Here is an 18,157-nt window from a genome sequence, read left to right as displayed (position 1 = left end):
CATGAGTGTAGGTAGCTTATGCAGGTAATTCTGAATAACTGCAAAATTGGACACAAATATTAAACGCCCATTTCACAAGTTGTTTCCACTTTTTTTTATTAGGGTGGCATTCCATCTGTCCAATATATTGGTCCAATGTGTATTGCGTCTCACATTTTACTTAGTGAGAGAGTGAGACGCAATGACATTGGACAGACGGAATATCGTCCAAACTTAGTACATAAGCTACATGCATGCCAAGTTTCACGCTTTCTTAGGGTTGGAACTTAAAAACCGGAATAACATGCTAAATTGTGAAATGAATTTTGGTGACAAATGCAGTCGTGCGGTGCGAATACCGTGCGTCATGCGTGCGTCACATTTAATGTTGCCATGTTTGGCCTTTTGAAGTCAATTGCCAATTTTTATCGTGCTGATTAAAAATGGATCCCAATTTTTAGATTTTTGGTCAAAATGTACGACTTTTCAATGGTCCAGTCGATGCGTCGTGCGGCGTTGTACGTTACAACCAACCAATCGTAATACGACTGTTTCGAGCTGTCTAGTGTAAGTTGAACCGCGTATCACCGTCATGCGATAGGCAGGGACAGCGTGGTTCGTCACCTTTCGCTGTCATATTTCGGTTTCATTAGTCAGCTTCATAGTATTTTATCTATTCTGTGGTGCTCATGCAATGCTGGTGCGTCGTGCGTCGTGCGTGGTGTGGCGTGCTACACTTCGACGTAGTCGTTGGTACCGGGCGGGGCGTGCGGCGACAGGGGCTGGAGGGGCGGGAGGGGCGCGGGCGGCGCGGGGTGCGGCGCGAAGGCGGCGAGGTAGTTGTGCGGCGCGCACAGCGGCAGGCTGTCCGCCAGCTCCCTGGCCACCGAACCCACGTTACCTTCCTAAAAACAAAAAAAACAAAAGGGTTTCTTTTTAAGGTTCCGTACGCACAGGGTAAAAACGGGACCCTATTACTAAGAATCTGCTGTCCGTCCGTTTGTCTGTCACCAGGCTGTAACTCATGAACCGTGATAGCTAGACGGTTGAAATTTTCACAGATGATGTATTTCTGTTTCCGCTATAACAACAAATACTAAAAACAAAATAAAGTAAATATTTAAATGGGGCTCCCATACAACTAACGTGATTTTTTTTGCCGTTTTTGCGAAATGGTACGGTCCTTCGTGCGCGGGTCTGACTCGCACAAGGCCGGTTTTTCTAAATGAATTATAAAAGTATTAGTACAAGTACAGAAACGTAGTGTGGAAACGAAAACCATCCTTTTAAACTACTTGGTCGGAAACTGGAGTAGGTATCAAATGGTTAGGTCAAATATGTTGGAACACATCATATCCTTATTTCTATGGTAACAAAGGTATTTTACGATATTAGCCACTTTTAGCCGACATAATCTATTTATTGCATCAGACTGTAACATTGTAATGATATGCATGTCTGTTAGGTGACATTTCAGAGGTTATAATTTATTAGAGTCGAGATTAATATATACAGTAAAATAACAATATAAAAATGTTTACTCCTCGTAAATAGTGTCTAAACGTAAGAAAAGGTACCAATCTCTGGTTTGTAACCATTGTACCTATTGTACCCGTTACCACAGGCTACTTACTGAAGCCACAACAGCGATAGTGACGGTATCCGAGAACTTGACCTTGTTTTTCTCTGGTTTCTGTCGCTCGTACCCGTCCACTTTTATTGTACGCTCTGATGACCCCGGTCTGTACCCGTTGTACCTGCAATAAGTGCCAGATTAAATAAGTAAGAGTTAAATATCAACCAACGGGCAATCACGGCGACTTGAACTTGAACGATACCTCATTATTTTGTGAAATTATAATGAGTATTATAGAAGTTATGAAAGGGAACAGATGAACATATACTCGTACACCGTGTTTTTTTTGATTTCCGTTAATTTTTCAAGGGTGCATTCCTGAGCTTAAATCAAGTAACTTTCTCAAAGACACGGTTATTCTAACTAACTCCATTATTTTCGGAGATAATCAATAATTTATTTTTTTCCTATAAGGCCTCTACAAGCGTGTACACTTGCCTTAGGGCCGGTTTACATATTGATTAATGTTTAGAATGAGTTCATACATTTGCTACTAAACTTAATAGTAGTAGCGGTTGAACAAAATCAGCTGCAAATGGTGATAAAGGTATGAAAATCGGCACGATTAATCTTTAGGCCATTTGAATCAATTTGACCCGTACACTGAGAGAAAAAACTAACAAAAACACACTTAGAATTACAAAAATAAAACTTAATCCGGGGACAAGGAGAGTCAACTAATAGGAACAAATTGACTTTTGCAATTTCTATTAGTAGGATATAGGGTACATCGCCAATTATTAGCCAGTTTTCAATTACTGGCCACCTATACTAAAATGAATTCTGTGTATAGGTGAATAGAACTCATTTTTGTAAGAGGCGGCCAGTTATTGAACGAGTGGGTTGTGGATAAATTTCAGTTACTGGCCATTTTCCTTATACTGAAAATGAGTTTTATTTATCTGTAAATAGAATTCATTTTTGGAATAGGTGGCCAGTAATTGAAAACTGGCTAATAATTGGATTTTCGTACCTTATATACTAAAATGAACTTTGTTCACCTATAAATAGAAATCAAATTAAGTGGCCAGTAATTGGGGGGTGGCTAGTAATTGGCGATGTACCCTACAACTTCTATTTTTGTAATTTGAAGTATGCTAGAGTAATTTCAGAAATTTGGTTTTGTTATTCCGAGAGGTGCTTTAGCAATATCGGAGGTGATGACGTCATGGGTGAAAACTAATCGTTTTGTAATTCTAAGAGTGCTTTTGCAATATCGGAGACGATGACGTCACAGGTTTTACTAAACTGTACTGCGATTCCAAGCTAGCTGTTGTTATTCTAGAGATAATGACTTCACAGGCAAAAACTAAACTGTTTGCAATTCCACCGCCCCTAGCACAGGTGCGCCGCGAGAGCATGTCGCGCGCGTGGTAGCTACCCGTCTCTATTTCTGTCTGTATGAATAAAATAGCAATTGGTAGTATATCTCTGTGCTAAAGAGGCACTATAAAAGCCTGTCGAAATATTCTACCCATTCCTTTCTTATTCATACAGTCAGAAAAAGACTAGTAGTTATTACGCGCGCAACATGCTCTCGCGGCGCACCTGTGCTAGGGAGGTTGGAATTGCAAACAGTTTAGATTTACCTATGATGTCACTAGAATAACAACAGCTAGCTCGAAACAATATATTCCTGTAGACCTCAACTACACAGTAGGTCGCGGGTTAATACGAGCCCCGATGCATATGTTTTCGTCAGGTGACCCCATTTTTTGAGGTTCTCGCGTTTGTTCAAAAATAATGTTTTTGTTTAAAAATTACTAATATTTAATGCTTATACTAATGTAACTTAATTTTATATGGTAATACTCTGCAATAACTAAATCCAAATACAAGAAATACCGTTTGTACTGAAAGAAAAAAAATAATGATTTTTTATTTATTTTTTGACGGGTAGGATTACAACATATGTGAAAAGGGCTATTACCAGGGAAAGCAGTAGGGCTCTGCCAATGTACTGAAAATTTTGTTTCGAGCCCATGCATGCAGCAGTGCTGTAAGAGAGGACAATATGATTTGGACAACGTTTTTGAAAACTCCTTTTTTTCAGCAATAAAAGTCTCATGCAATTTTATTATACGATCAAAATAAACTACATTAAACATTGCTATTATGGTTCCCATTACTGGGTCATTATATGTTCATGTGTAAAATTTATTAAAATAAACAAAATTGTTGCGCGGAACTAGACGAAATCATTTGCATCGGGGCTCGTATGTCCATGGCGCACAATATATCCTAAATTTATTATTTAACTTAAGTATATTTTAAACAAAGAAGGCACGAGACACGCCCGCCCGACATCCGACACAATACTAACTCTCACCAAATTAACGTAGCAAGTAGTAAATTTTACTAAAAGTACTAACATTCGTTTCGTTGTGTTGGAATTACAAAACTCGTTTAGTGATTGGTACAACAATGAACATAAAAACAACAAGTCTATCTACTAAATACCAGTAAACTTTGTAATGTCGCTATAGTAACAACTGAATTGTTATTTTAAATGGGGTAATGTTATTCCCGCGAACTCGTTTTTTAGATATTACAAAACTATGTAATTGAGACATTTACTAAAAACATAACTTGAAATCACAGATGATTTTTTCCAAAAATCGCAAACTTCACTAGTAAAATTCGGAGAACTTTAGTAGTAATGAAAATGGATTGTAACAAATACTGAACTTTGTTTAATGCTCCATTTACTAAAGTCTGTTTGTTGAAATTAGATTTAGGATTACTGAGCTGTTTGTAGAAATAAATAAATTTTACAGAAATAGTGAAAGTTCCATAATTATTACTAAAACTTCATTTTTTCCCCCAGTACAGAACTGTTTTTTAATTCCTGGTGATGATTTTTCTCTCAGTGTAGCACCAAAAAAAAAAACAAACGGAAAGGAGTTATGACGTCATCTTTTTTTGTATGGAAAAATAAAAACAATTGTTCAGAAACCTATCGTGTGTGGAATTAAATGAAAGGGCGTTTTGAGCCGGTTCTAAAAATATATCACATTATTATATTTCCGTCACTTGCATTCAATTAAAATAAAAATAATTTTCAAAACATACCAAGTTTGGGCTCCTCCAGATACGAAACCGTTAAATTATTTTTTGCAAAATATACCTCAAGTAATACCCAATATCCTCATATTTATTCATCATCATCTCAGCCATAAGACGTCCACTGCTGAACATAGGCCTCCCCCTTGGACCTCCATTCGTACCGGTTGGAAGCCACCCGCATCCAGCGTCTTCCGGCGGCTTTAACAAGGTCGTCCGTCCATCTTGTGGGTGGACGTCCTACGCTGCGTTTGCTAGTCCGTGGTCTCCACTCGAGCACTTTTCGACCCCATCGGCCATCTTCTCTGCGCGCAATGTGGCCTGCCCATTGCCACTTCAGCTTGCTAATCCGGTGAGCTATGTCGGTGACTTTAGTTCGTCTACGGATCTCCTCATTTCTGATTCGATCACGCAGAGAAACTCCGAGCATAGCCCTCTCCATAGCTCGTTGAGCGACTTTGAATTTTGAGATGAGGCCGATAGTGAAAGACCACGTTTCGGAGCCGTAAGTCATCGCTGGTAACACACATTGATTAAAGACTTTCGTCTTGAGGCACTGAGGTATGTCGGACGAAAAGACATTACGTAGTTTCCCGAACGCTGCCCAACCGAGTTGGATTCGGCGGTTGACCTCCTTCTCGAAGTTGGACCTACCTAATTGGACTACTTGTCCTAGGTAGATGTACGAGTCAACAACTTCGAGTACCGAGTTCCCAACAGAGACTGGGATGGGCACAACATTGGCATTTGACATAAGTTTCGTCTTGTCCATGTTCATTTTCAAGCCCACCCGTTGTGAAACTCGGTTGAGGTCATCGAGCATCATGCTGAGTTCCTCCATCGACTTTGCCATGACTACGATATCGTCGGCAAACCGAAGGTGAGTGATGTATTCGCCGTTGATGTTGATGCCAAGTCCTTGCCATTCCAGGAGCTTGAAGGTGTCTTCTATTACGGCAGTAAACAGTTTCGGAGAGATAACGTCTCCCTGCCTTACGCCTCTTTGCAATGGAATCGCCTTCGTGCTCTGCTCCTGTACTCGGACCGACATGGTGGCGTTACTATACAAATACTTCAACACTTCGATGTACCATATCCTCCTCATATTTAACCCCAAGAAATTAATTTCGAAAATATTTAGTTTTAGTATTATTTTTTAAATTTTTATTATTACAAATTGTAATCTATCAATCCATCAATGAAACGGCCTCCTAGCCTAGTCGATAGTGACCCTGCCTATAAAGCAAGAGGTCCCAGGTTCGAATCCTGGTAAGGGCATTTATTTGTGTGTTAATCATCATCATCACACAAATAAATGCCCTTACCAGGGCTTATTGTATATATTTGTATATGGGCATTTATTTGTGTGATGATGATGATGAACACACAAATAAATGCCCTTACCAGGATTCGGACCTGGGACTGCCTGCTTCATAGGCAGGGTCACTATCGACTAGGCTAGGAGGCCGTTTCATTGATAGATTGATAGATCACAATTTGTAATAATAAAAAAAATTAAAATAATACTAACACTAAATATTTTCGAAATTAATTTCTTAGGGTTAGATATGAGGATATTGGGTATTACTTGAGGTATATTTTGCAAAAAATAATTCAACGGTTTCATATCTGGAGAAGCCCAAACTTGGTATGTTTTGAAAGTTATTTTTATTTTAATTGAATGCAAGTGACGGAAATATAACAATGTGATATATTTTTAGAACCGGCTCAAAATGCCCTTTCATTTAATACCACACACGATAGGTTTCTGAACAATTTTATTTATTTTTCCATACAAAAAAAAGATGACGTCATAACTCCTTTCCGTTTGTTTTTTTTTCTTGGTGCTACGGGTCAAATTGATTCAAATGGCCTAAAGATTAATCGTGCCGATTTTCATACCTTTAACACCATTTGCAGCTGATTCCCGAATTTCAGGCTGTACCGCTATCGCTATAAGTAGAATAGAATAGAATATAGAATAGAATATCGTTTATTGCACCATGGTAAAAAACAAGTTGTTACAAAATAATAGTATCTCATGGACCCTAATAGGGTATGGCAAACATTTCCTTAATATAAGTAGGTACATATTAAGAACAAATACTACAAACTAGCTTTATAAGTTTAGGAGATCAAAACTTATTTACTATAAACTAACTTATTTAACAAAACTGTCAGTGAGAAAATCGGTTACTGAATAATATGCTTTTTCAGCAAGGAACGATTTCAACTTCTTTGTATACGAAGTGTCACTTTCCACTGATTTTAAATAATTTGGGAGGTGATTATAATATTTTACTGCCGCATAATGAGGGCTTTTGCGGTATATTTCTAAGTTTGGCTGGGGTAATTCAAGTTTGTATTTTTGTCTTTTATTCTGTATCTCTTTGAACAAATGTATGTTTTTTCTTACATATATACATAACTCTAAGATGTAAAGGCATGGAGTACAATCTCGGTCGATCGATGTTCAGAATGACATTGATATGTCACAGATTTCAATTGTTTGGTTGAGTTAAATGTAAATGTCCGTGTTACAACAACGCTATATGCTACATTTAATTACTTTATAAAATTATTTTTTTGTTTAAAAAAAAGCAAAAAAAAATTTTTTATTTGAATATTAACTATGCCATTTAGTTCTCCTAAACGTTCTTTATCATACCCCGAAGTTAACGGAATTCAATAAAAACACGGTGTATACATACCCACATAAGTAACGGTGAAAATCATAACCCTCCTTTTGCTTTGCCGTACTCGGGTAAAAAACCGACTTCACAAAACAGTATGTAATCGCTGGTTCAATATTACAAAGTTCTAGGTTGTATGTATGTGTTAAGTAGGTATGTGTGTTTGTATCTTGTGTTTGTTTCGTGGCGCGATACGACGCATAGAGTCGGACCAAGAAAAGTCTGCAGCGGATTTGATGGCCCACGCAGTGCAATGTTATTAATACGTCATAATTTCATAGAAGTTAAAAATAACACTTTTAATGCGTGGGCATAATCTGCAGCGGATTTGATAAATCCGCTGCAGATTTTTCTTGGTCTGACTCTATAGATAATGTTCAAATTTCAGTTCGATAAAAGTGAAACAGAGAACTCTGTACCTAATATTGAGGCAGCGAAATGCAATCACAATTATTTAAGGACTGTTCAGTTTACTAAGCGGACACTCTTACACCTCTTTTAATCGGCGAATTTAAAATCAATTGACGTACAGCTCATAAGAATATAATTAACAATCCCTTATTTATCAATTGCTACATATTTGTTCCCATAATAGTCAAATATTTTTCCCTAAGGACCGAACAAATTTGGAACATAGCAAGTTACTTAGTTCTGCAATTAGGATGCACAGGCTAGTATTCACTGCGAAAAATCATGAATATGTACAAATTTTCCAAGTTAAACGTGAATATAATAATTAAAACATTTGGAGAGCATCATATGCTTGAAGATTTTACAAAATCCCGGCACAGAAGCGGCCCGGCCAATCCAGAAACAAAAGTATTGTCATGCGGCTGTAAAAATCAATAAATTACTTATCGGTTCGCGAAATTCCTAAGACAGCAGGCGTTAGAGTAGGCACAGATTAAAATATAAGAAGTGTGTACAATAAATGGACCCATAAAAATAAAAAAATGGACAAAAGAATTACAGAGCAGCGAAAGCAATCGAAAAAAAGAAGCGTCAAACTGTACTACATTTTACATTAAGATAAATTTCGTAGCATTTTAATGGACAACGGAAAATGCGTAAAATGTTGCTGTAGTACGTTACCAATGGCCCTGATGCTAGCATGCCGTTGTAGAAGATCATATATTCGACGAGGAGAGTAACATCACAATTGACCAATTCATGAAGAAAGTCCTTATCTGGCAGGCAATTGGTTCCTGTGGCCTTAAAAAGTTTGTTCTATTTTGCGACATGAACTTTGGTTGCGACATTTACAGAAAATAATGCATCTAATGACGAGTACTTTCCGTCTATCAGACGCATAATGTCACCTCTTCATTTCGGCCTGATTTGGCAAGTGCCCACTATGCTGGTCAGAAAGTGAAGCTACTGAATTTGAAAAACATTGATTTCGTTCAAAAACAAGTCAACTCATCTAATTGCCCGGAGCTCCACTCCATCGAGTGGCACTAGACCAATGTGAAGATGCACTTAAAAAAGGGTAGATGAGAAGCTAAAACATTGAAAGAATTTAAACGAATGTTGTTTACAACTTGTCAAAAAGTGTCAAAAATTGTTGTGCAGGCACTTGAACGGCGCAACCGTGTAAAAGTACGAAAATCTTACCGATGTTATTATATTATAATATATTTATATTACAATGTTTTGCGTTGGTTTCCGTTTTTATTATATTTATCAAAATAAAGCGATTCCAGAATTAGAAAAATGTAATTTATACTTGTTTGTGTGTCCGCTTAATAAAATGAACATTCCTTAGTTAGTTTTTTGTGGAGAAAATCAATTCGGAAAAAATCAATGTTTGTATATCTATAAGACCATAATCATGATCATATTTGATTTGATCCTATCATCTGAACTGGAGTTTGTAAGTACGTATACCTATAATCAAGAAAATATTTTTTCAAAACGATTGCGAAATCACGTAGCTGAGGTAACAATCATAAAATAATTCAACGAAATTGAGAACCTCCTCCTATTGGAATTTTGAACTCCGTTAAAAAACGGAACCCTTATTTTCACAAAGAAGCATTACTAAGTCGTCTAAGGTACCTTGGTTACAATCTTGGTTATAATCTGGAAATAAATACAGCTAATGCATACCTATACAAGTAAATGCTATTGTGATAATGTCTAGTCAAATAATGAAATCAAATAGAATTAAGATAAGCTGGTAATAAGTGCTTTTATGCACATCTCAGCTGTGTTAATTATTAACCTTTTATGTTACCTATCTATAATGGATATGGACGATAGTAATGTTTATAAACTCATTTTAACGCTAACTACCTAATTAAAGACAAATCGCACAAATATTTGTAGATTTTAATTAATTATTCGTGGTCCTCCAGCTATTTGTTAAGCAGCAGATAAATGTTTTTTCAATCAGTCGTAGTTTTTGTGTGAAGCGAATAAGTGCTTATACAAAATGATAAATATGTACTTTCGTCAGTATTTGGTGGTGTTCGCAATAAACCTGAACTGCGTGAGCTTCGGCCTCGGCACCACCTGGCCGTCTCCCGTGCTGGTGAAGCTGGCCAACGACACAGAATCCGTACTCGGTAAACCTTTAGAGCAAGATGAAGGATCTTGGATTGTTTCCACTTGTTTCCTCACTGGATCATTTGGGTACGTGGTGTCATCTGCTTTGGTGGACTTTATAGGCCGGAAGCAATGCGTGATCCTATCGAGCGTCGTCAGGATGGCGGCAGCACTTCTGTTCCTGTTCGCGAGGGACGTGTGGATGCTCATATTAGGCAGGGCCATCAATGGGCTCTCCGAAGGACTCATATTGAGTGTAATACCGGTTTACGCCTCGGAAATCGCCAGTAAAGAAATCCGTGGAGCTCTCGGAGTGATGCTGCAGATATTTACTTCCATCGGCTCTGTGATCATGCTCAGCGTTGGACCCTTCATCTCATACTTCAATCTGAATCTCATGTTCACTCTGTTCACCCTCGTGACCAGCATACCGACTATATTTTTACCTGACAGCCCCAACTTCTTATATTCTAAAGGTAGAGAAGAGGAAGCCAAAAAAGTTCTAATCTTCTTAAGAGGTTCCGAGTTCAAGGCTAATGAGGAACTAAAGGAATACTCCACAAACAGAAATGACGAAAAATCAAGTCTGCTGACAATCTTCCGTAATAAAATGTTTCAGAAAAGTCTTGGAAAGTCTGGATTCATTATTATCATCCTCTACTTGATTGGATTCAATTGCGTCATGACGTATCTTCAGACGATTTTGGACATAACGCAAACAAACATAAGGTCTGAAGTGGCTTCGGGCATTATCGGTGCCATAAACCTTTTAGCAAGTTTTTCGACTCTGATGACTACAGATAGGTTTGGAAGAAAACCTATTTTGATATGTACGTTGCTTGGAATGCTTGTAGGAATGGTCGGTCTAGGAGTATTCTTTAAGCTGACCGAAATGGGGGCTGAAGTGTCCGGGTTTATGAACTATCTTCCGCTCGTATCTCTGCTATTAATAGTGTTCTGCTACAGTGGTGGTCTCGGATCTTTACTCTGGGTTGTAATAGCGGAACTTTTCGATGACCGTTCCCGCGGTATCGGGATGGCGGCCACCCTTCTGATAGGAATCGTGCCCTCGTTCCTGACGCTGAGGTATTTCTCGCCTCTGATAGACATTTTGGGGCCGGCGCCGGTTTTCTGGGCGTCTGCTGTGTTCTGTGCCGTGCTAGCGATGTTTGTGGCGCTTAGATTACCGGAGACGAAAGGGAAGAGTTTTGCGGAGATACAGCACGAGTTGGGGAATAGTTCTGTAACTAATGCCCAAACATTCGAGCTGACGCCGAGGATAGAATAGGCGGCTCAACTACAATTAGGTTGTGTGCAGGGCCGAATGACGTGCCCGCAACATGTTATTTAAATATCAATCAATCAATCAATCAATTCATTTATTCACAGACTACAATGGTCCACACATAATATTACACAACACAATACAAATTATATTAACATACGATTATAATATACATTACATTAAAAATTAAATTAAAATTAAAATTAGTTAATATCTTGTACAACGAAGCGTATAAAATTGTATTATACATGTTCTTGATGACTCTTTGTATTAAAATTAATTTTATACTTTCCACGTGTATTATCTTTATATTTCCGATTTCTCTCCGCTATGATTTAGGTAGGTAACTATATTTTTTCTGATTATTCCTAGTGGGTAAAAATTATAACTTACGTCAATAAAACATATTTACTGATTTTATTTTATTTTGATAGAGGTCTTACCTGTATTGTAGGTATAGTATTCGGAATGTAGCGATATATTATAGATTCAGATTTTTCTTATTTTGATTGATTACCTAGAATAATTAATAAAAACACATATATTACCTGTACAGTATAGTATATGCCTCACCTGTGCCTGTGTAGTATTCAAGCTCAGTTTAATACCGTATGCGCCGTATACGTTCTAATACTACTCCTATAATAATTAGTAATTGACTCTCTTTTATAATAAATACAGAGTAATCTTACCTGTACATAGTGTTAGGAGATTCTTCTCTCAGCTCAGTTTGGTACAGATGTCTAAAACGCGCGTCCGGCCGCGGTATTACTTCTATACTACTCCTATAATAATTAGTAATTGGCTCTCTTTTATAATAAATACAGAGTAATCTTACCTGTACATAGTATTAGGAGATTCTTCTCTCAGCTCAGTTTGGTACAGATGTCTAAAATGCGCGTCCGGCCGCGGTATTACTTCTACGCTACTCCTATAATAATTAGTAATTGACTCTCTTTTATAATAAATACAGAGTAATCTTACCTGTACATAGTGTTAGGAGATTCTTCTCTCAGCTCAGTTTGGTACAGATGTCTAAAACGCGCGTCCGGCCGCGGTATTACTTCTACGCTACTCCTATAATAATTCGTAATTGACTTTCTTTTATAATAAATACAGAGTAATCTTACCTGTACATAGTATTAGGAGATTCTTCTCTCAGCTCAGTTTGGTACAGATGTCTAAAATGCGCGTCCGGCCGCGGTATTACTTCTACGCTACTCCTATAATAATTAGTAACTGACTCTCTTTTATAATAAATACAGAGTAATCATACCTGTACATAGTATTAGGAGATTCTTCTCTCAGCTCAGTTTGGTACAGATGTCTAAAATGCGCGTCCGGCCGCGGTATCACTTCTACGCTACTCCTATAATAATTAGTAACTGACTCTCTTTTATAATAAATACAGAGTAATCATACCTGTACATAGTGTTAGGAGATCCTTCTCTCAGCTCAGTTTGGTACAGATGTCTAAAACGCGCGTCCGGCCGCGGTATTACTTCTACGCTACTCCTATAATAATTCGTAATTGACTTTCTTTTATAATAAATACAGAGTAATCTTACCTGTACATAGTATTAGGAGATTCTTCTCTCAGCTCAGTTTGGTACAGATGTCTAAAATGCGCGTCCGGCCGCGGTATTACTTCTACGCTACTCCTATAATAATTAGTAACTGACTCTCTTTTATAATAAATACAGAGTAATCATACCTGTACATAGTGTTAGGAGATTCTTCTCTCAGCTCAGTTTGGTACAGATGTCTAAAATGCGCGTCCGGCCGCGGTATCACTTCTACGCTACTCCTATAATAATTAGTAACTGACTCTCTTTTATAATAAATACAGAGTAATCATACCTGTACATAGTGTTAGGAGATTCTTCTCTCAGCTCAGTTTGGTACAGATGTCTAAAACGCGCGTCCGGCCGCGGTATTACTTCTACGCTACTCCTATAATAATTAGTAACTGACTCTCTTTTATAATAAATACAGAGTAATCTTACCTGTACATAGTATTAGGAGATTCTTCTCTCAGCTCAGTTTGGTACAGATGTCTAAAACGCGCGTCCGGCCGCGGTATTACTTCTACGCTACTCCTATAATAATTCGTAATTGACTTTCTTTTATAATAAATACAGAGTAATCTTACCTGTACATAGTATTAGGAGATTCTTCTCTCAGCTCAGTTTGGTACAGATGTCTAAAACGCGCGTCCGGCCGCGGTTTTACTTCTACGCTACTCCTATAATAATTCGTAATTGACTCTCTTTTATAATAAATACAGAGTAATCTTACCTGTACATAGTATTAGGAGATTCTTCTCTCAGCTCAGTTTGGTACAGATGTCTTAAACGCGCGTCCGGCCGCGGTATTACTTCTACGCTACTCCTATAATAATTCGTAATTGACTTTCTTTTATAATAAATACAGAGTAATCTTACCTGTACATAGTATTAGGAGATTCTTCTCTCAGCTCAGTTTGGTACAGATGTCTAAAACGCGCGTCCGGCCGCGGTATTACTTCTACGCTACTCCTATAATAATTCGTAATTGACTTTCTTTTATAATAAATACAGAGTAATCTTACCTGTACATAGTATTAGGAGATTCTTCTCTCAGCTCAGTTTGGTACAGATGTCTAAAACGCGCGTCCGGCCGCGGTATTACTTCTACGCTACTCCTATAATAATTAGTAACTGACTCTCTTTTATAATAAATACAGAGTAATCTTACCTGTACATAGTGTTAGGAGATTCTTCTCTTAGCTCAGTTTGGTACAGATGTCTAAAATGCGCGTCCGGCCGCGGTATTACTTCTACGCTACTCCTATAATAATTCGTAATTGACTTTCTTTTATAATAAATACAGAGTAATCTTACCTGTACATAGTATTAGGAGATTCTTCTCTCAGCTCAGTTTGGTACAGATGTCTAAAACGCGCGTCCGGCCGCGGTATTACTTCTACGCTACTCCTATAATAATTAGTAACTGACTCTCTTTTATAATAAATACAGAGTAATCATACCTGTACATAGTGTTAGGAGATTCTTCTCTTAGCTCAGTTTGGTACAGATGTCTAAAATGCGCGTCCGGCCGCGGTATTACTTCTACGCTACTCCTATAATAATTAGTAACTGACTCTCTTTTATAATAAATACAGAGTAATCATACCTGTACATAGTGTTAGGAGATTCTTCTCTCAGCTCAGTTTGGTACAGATGTCTAAAACGCGCGTCCGGCCGCGGTATTACTTCTACGCTACTCCTATAATAATTAGTAACTGACTCTCTTTTATAATAAATACAGAGTAATCATACCTGTACATAGTGTTAGGAGATTCTTCTCTCAGCTCAGTTTGGTACAGATGTCTAAAACGCGCGTCCGGCCGCGGTATTACTTCTACGCTACTCCTATAATAATTAGTAACTGACTCTCTTTTATAATAAATACAGAGTAATCATACCTGTACATAGTGTTAGGAGATTCTTCTCTCAGCTCAGTTTGGTACAGATGTCTAAAACGCGCGTCCGGCCGCGGTATTACTTCTACGCTACTCCTATAATAATTCGTAATTGACTTTCTTTTATAATAAATACAGAGTAATCTTACCTGTACATAGTATTAGGAGATTCTTCTCTCAGCTCAGTTTGGTACAGATGTCTAAAACGCGCGTCCGGCCGCGGTATTACTTCTACGCTACTCCTATAATAATTCGTAATTGACTTTCTTTTATAATAAATACAGAGTAATCTTACCTGTACATAGTATTAGGAGATTCTTCTCTCAGCTCAGTTTGGTACAGATGTCTAAAACGCGCGTCCGGCCGCGGTATTACTTCTACGCTACTCCTATAATAATTCGTAATTGACTCTCTTTTATAATAAATACAGAGTAATCTTACCTGTACATAGTATTAGGAGATTCTTCTCTCAGCTCAGTTTGGTACAGATGTCTAAAACGCGCGTCCGGCCGCGGTATTACTTCTACGCTACTCCTATAATAATTCGTAATTGACTTTCTTTTATAATAAATACAGAGTAATCTTACCTGTACATAGATGTCTAAAACGCGCGTCCGGCCGCGGTATTACTTCTACGCTACTCCTATAATAATTCGTAATTGACTTTCTTTTATAATAAATACAGAGTAATCTTACCTGTACATAGTATTAGGAGATTCTTCTCTCAGCTCAGTTTGGTACAGATGTCTAAAACGCGCGTCCGGCCGCGGTATTACTTCTACGCTACTCCTATAATAATTCGTAATTGACTCTCTTTTATAATAAATACAGAGTAATCTTACCTGTACATAGTATTAGGAAATTCTTCTCTCAGCTCAGTTTGGTACAGATGTCTAAAACGCGCGTCCGGCCGCGGTATTACTTCTACGCTACTCCTATAATAATTCGTAATTGACTTTCTTTTATAATAAATACAGAGTAATCTTACCTGTACATAGATGTCTAAAACGCGCGTCCGGCCGCGGTATTACTTCTACGCTACTCCTATAATAATTCGTAATTGACTCTCTTTTATAATAAATACAGAGTAATCTTACCTGTACATAGTATTAGGAGATTCTTCTCTCAGCTCAGTTTGGTACAGATGTCTAAAACGCGCGTCCGGCCGCGGTATTACTTCTACGCTACTCCTATAATAATTCGTAATTGACTTTCTTTTATAATAAATACAGAATAATCTTACCTGTACATAGATGTCTAAAACGCGCGTCCGGCCGCGGTATTACTTCTACGCTACTCCTATAATAATTCGTAATTGACTTTCTTTTATAATAAATACAGAGTAATCTTACCTGTACATAGTATTAGGAGATTCTTCTCTCAGCTCAGTTTGGTACAGATGTCTAAAACGCGCGTCCGGCCGCGGTATTACTTCTACGCTACTCCTATAATAATTCGTAATTGACTCTCTTTTATAATAAATACAGAGTAATCTTACCTGTACATAGTATTAGGAGATTCTTCTCTCAGCTCAGTTTGGTACAGATGTCTAAAACGCGCGTCCGGCCGCGGTATTACTTCTACGCTACTCCTATAATAATTCGTAATTGACTTTCTTTTATAATAAATACAGAGTAATCTTACCTGTACATAGATGTCTAAAACGCGCGTCCGGCCGCGGTATTACTTCTACGCTACTCCTATAATAATTCGTAATTGACTCTCTTTTATAATAAATACAGAGTAATCTTACCTGTACATAGTATTAGGAGATTCTTCTCTCAGCTCAGTTTGGTACAGATGTCTAAAACGCGCGTCCGGCCGCGGTATTACTTCTACGCTACTCCTATAATAATTCGTAATTGACTTTCTTTTATAATAAATACAGAGTAATCTTACCTGTACATAGTATTAGGAGATTCTTCTCTCAGCTCAGTTTGGTACAGATGTCTAAAACGCGCGTCCGGCCGCGGTATTACTTCTACGCTACTCCTATAATAATTAGTAACTGACTCTCTTTTATAATAAATACAGAGTAATCTTACCTGTACATAGTGTTAGGAGATTCTTCTCTTAGCTCAGTTTGGTACAGATGTCTAAAATGCGCGTCCGGCCGCGGTATTACTTCTATACTACTCCTATAGTCATTAGCACCTGTCTCTCTTCTATAATCATTAGGCCAGTCATCTTTAACATCTGTGTTCCATATAGTATTGTTCTTTTCCAAATACTGGTGTAGGTTGGGTCTGATGCTGGTGGTGGTGGGATGGCTGGGGGTGGTTGGTACGGGGAGGAGGGAGGGTAGGGGTGGTCGTGGGAGGGGGGGATGGCTGGAGGAAGACGAGTCGGAGGAGCATTGCGAGCATGAGTCGGAGCAGACTGATTCTGAAAAAGAAAAAAGATATTTATAATGTGTAAGATCGTATCTGTATCAGATTTTACCGACTAAGGCCCATGATACCTATAAGGTGGTGGTACTGGTGCTCGACGCGGTCCCAGTACATGTCATCTTGTCAATAGAGGTGAGAGCTGGGTGTCATCTATTGGGCATTAGCATGTCGAGCACTAGTACCACCACTTTACTCGTAGTAAAAGCGGGTAGGTATTGAAATTTTAATTTATTAATAAACATTGTAATTTTTTTACAACTACACCTCGTTTTTTTTGGATTAGAAAAGACTAGGTACACATGATCTTGACGTGCTTTTTTTCGTTGGAAACCGCTTCACAAAAATAGTAAGTCTTATTTTAAATAAAACCAAAAGCCATTTATGCCAATTAGTAATTTTTTTCCTATATTTTGGAGTTAAAAAAATTCGACCCAGTAGTTTTGCGGTAATTTTGAAACTATAATCGTCTGGAAGATTGGAGGGGTAATGGTAAGAGGTACAAACCTGGACAATTGTCGATAGTGGTGGCGAGTGCGGCGGCCTCGGCGGCCAGCGCGGGCTGCCCGGCGCGAGTGGCGGCCCAGCGCGCGTCCATACAGAGGTCCCACGCCGCTAGGTCCACGCAGAGGCTTAGGGCTTTCTCGACGCGGCCTCGCCTGGGATGGTAAAATTTTTGAAGTGAAAACTTCTTTAGCGGCGTTGAGCACTTTTTGAGGTGGAGAAAAATGATAAACTCGATTCAGCGTAAGGCGTAACGTAACGCTGACGTCATGTGTCACGGACAATGTTATTCGCCAAAGAACTTTAGTCATAACGTATTATAATCAGGTCAATTATTTAAAACTGGACTTTTATATTAAGCAATAAAGCTCAATGTTCTTTCTAATCTTGTACGGGCTGAAATACGAGGATCTCACAGTTACATTCTAACTTTATATCACTCAAATATAATTCAATAAAGCTACATCTTGATGAAATCGCTAATAAAAGTGAACTCTAGTACTGGTGAATAAAACTCAAAATATCATGACCAAATATATTTCTTAGATGCGAGGTCTGCAAGGTAACTTTACAATTTCTATTCGAATTTTAAACAATTAA

At 38.1% G+C, this 18,157-nt stretch overlaps 2 protein-coding genes across 2 annotated transcripts in view; one reads left to right on the top strand and one right to left on the bottom strand.

Annotated features, from left to right (window-relative positions):
• Nucleotides 1–710: 710 nt before the first annotated feature.
• LOC134670719 (WD repeat-containing and planar cell polarity effector protein fritz) overlaps nucleotides 711–18,157 on the bottom strand; it is a 37,487-nt gene continuing 20,040 nt past the window's right edge. The window contains exons 10-26 of the mRNA XM_063528534.1: nucleotides 17,561–17,712; nucleotides 16,712–17,051; nucleotides 16,420–16,512; nucleotides 16,165–16,257; nucleotides 15,764–15,856; nucleotides 15,363–15,455; nucleotides 15,108–15,200; nucleotides 14,962–15,054; nucleotides 14,816–14,908; nucleotides 13,940–14,032; nucleotides 13,648–13,740; nucleotides 13,502–13,594; nucleotides 13,356–13,448; nucleotides 13,210–13,302; nucleotides 12,918–13,010; nucleotides 1,613–1,736; nucleotides 711–884 (exon numbers count right to left, since the gene is read on the bottom strand). Coding sequence (XP_063384604.1) covers nucleotides 711–884; nucleotides 1,613–1,736; nucleotides 12,918–13,010; nucleotides 13,210–13,302; nucleotides 13,356–13,448; nucleotides 13,502–13,594; nucleotides 13,648–13,740; nucleotides 13,940–14,032; nucleotides 14,816–14,908; nucleotides 14,962–15,054; nucleotides 15,108–15,200; nucleotides 15,363–15,455; nucleotides 15,764–15,856; nucleotides 16,165–16,257; nucleotides 16,420–16,512; nucleotides 16,712–17,051; nucleotides 17,561–17,712 — 1,999 coding nt within the window. The remainder of the gene's footprint in view (nucleotides 885–1,612; nucleotides 1,737–12,917; nucleotides 13,011–13,209; nucleotides 13,303–13,355; nucleotides 13,449–13,501; nucleotides 13,595–13,647; nucleotides 13,741–13,939; nucleotides 14,033–14,815; nucleotides 14,909–14,961; nucleotides 15,055–15,107; nucleotides 15,201–15,362; nucleotides 15,456–15,763; nucleotides 15,857–16,164; nucleotides 16,258–16,419; nucleotides 16,513–16,711; nucleotides 17,052–17,560; nucleotides 17,713–18,157) is intronic.
• LOC134672499 (facilitated trehalose transporter Tret1-like) lies at nucleotides 9,760–11,259 on the top strand. The gene has a single exon (XM_063530475.1). It carries the CDS (start codon nucleotides 9,806–9,808, stop codon nucleotides 11,204–11,206), a length of 1,401 nt encoding a protein of 466 aa, XP_063386545.1. The 5' UTR covers nucleotides 9,760–9,805; the 3' UTR covers nucleotides 11,207–11,259.

The sequence above is a fragment of the Cydia fagiglandana genome, chromosome 1, assembly GCF_963556715.1.
Source record: "Cydia fagiglandana chromosome 1, ilCydFagi1.1, whole genome shotgun sequence".
NCBI lineage: Eukaryota > Metazoa > Arthropoda > Insecta > Lepidoptera > Tortricidae > Cydia > Cydia fagiglandana.
The sequence above is the reverse complement of the archived record's forward strand: the minus strand, read 5'-3'. Positions and strand labels throughout refer to the sequence as shown.

What these genes read in the sequence shown, in the direction of transcription:
- LOC134672499 (XM_063530475.1), top strand. Translation starts at nt 9,806, where the DNA reads ATGATAAATATGTACTTTCGTCAGTATTTGGTGGTGTTCGCAATAAAC.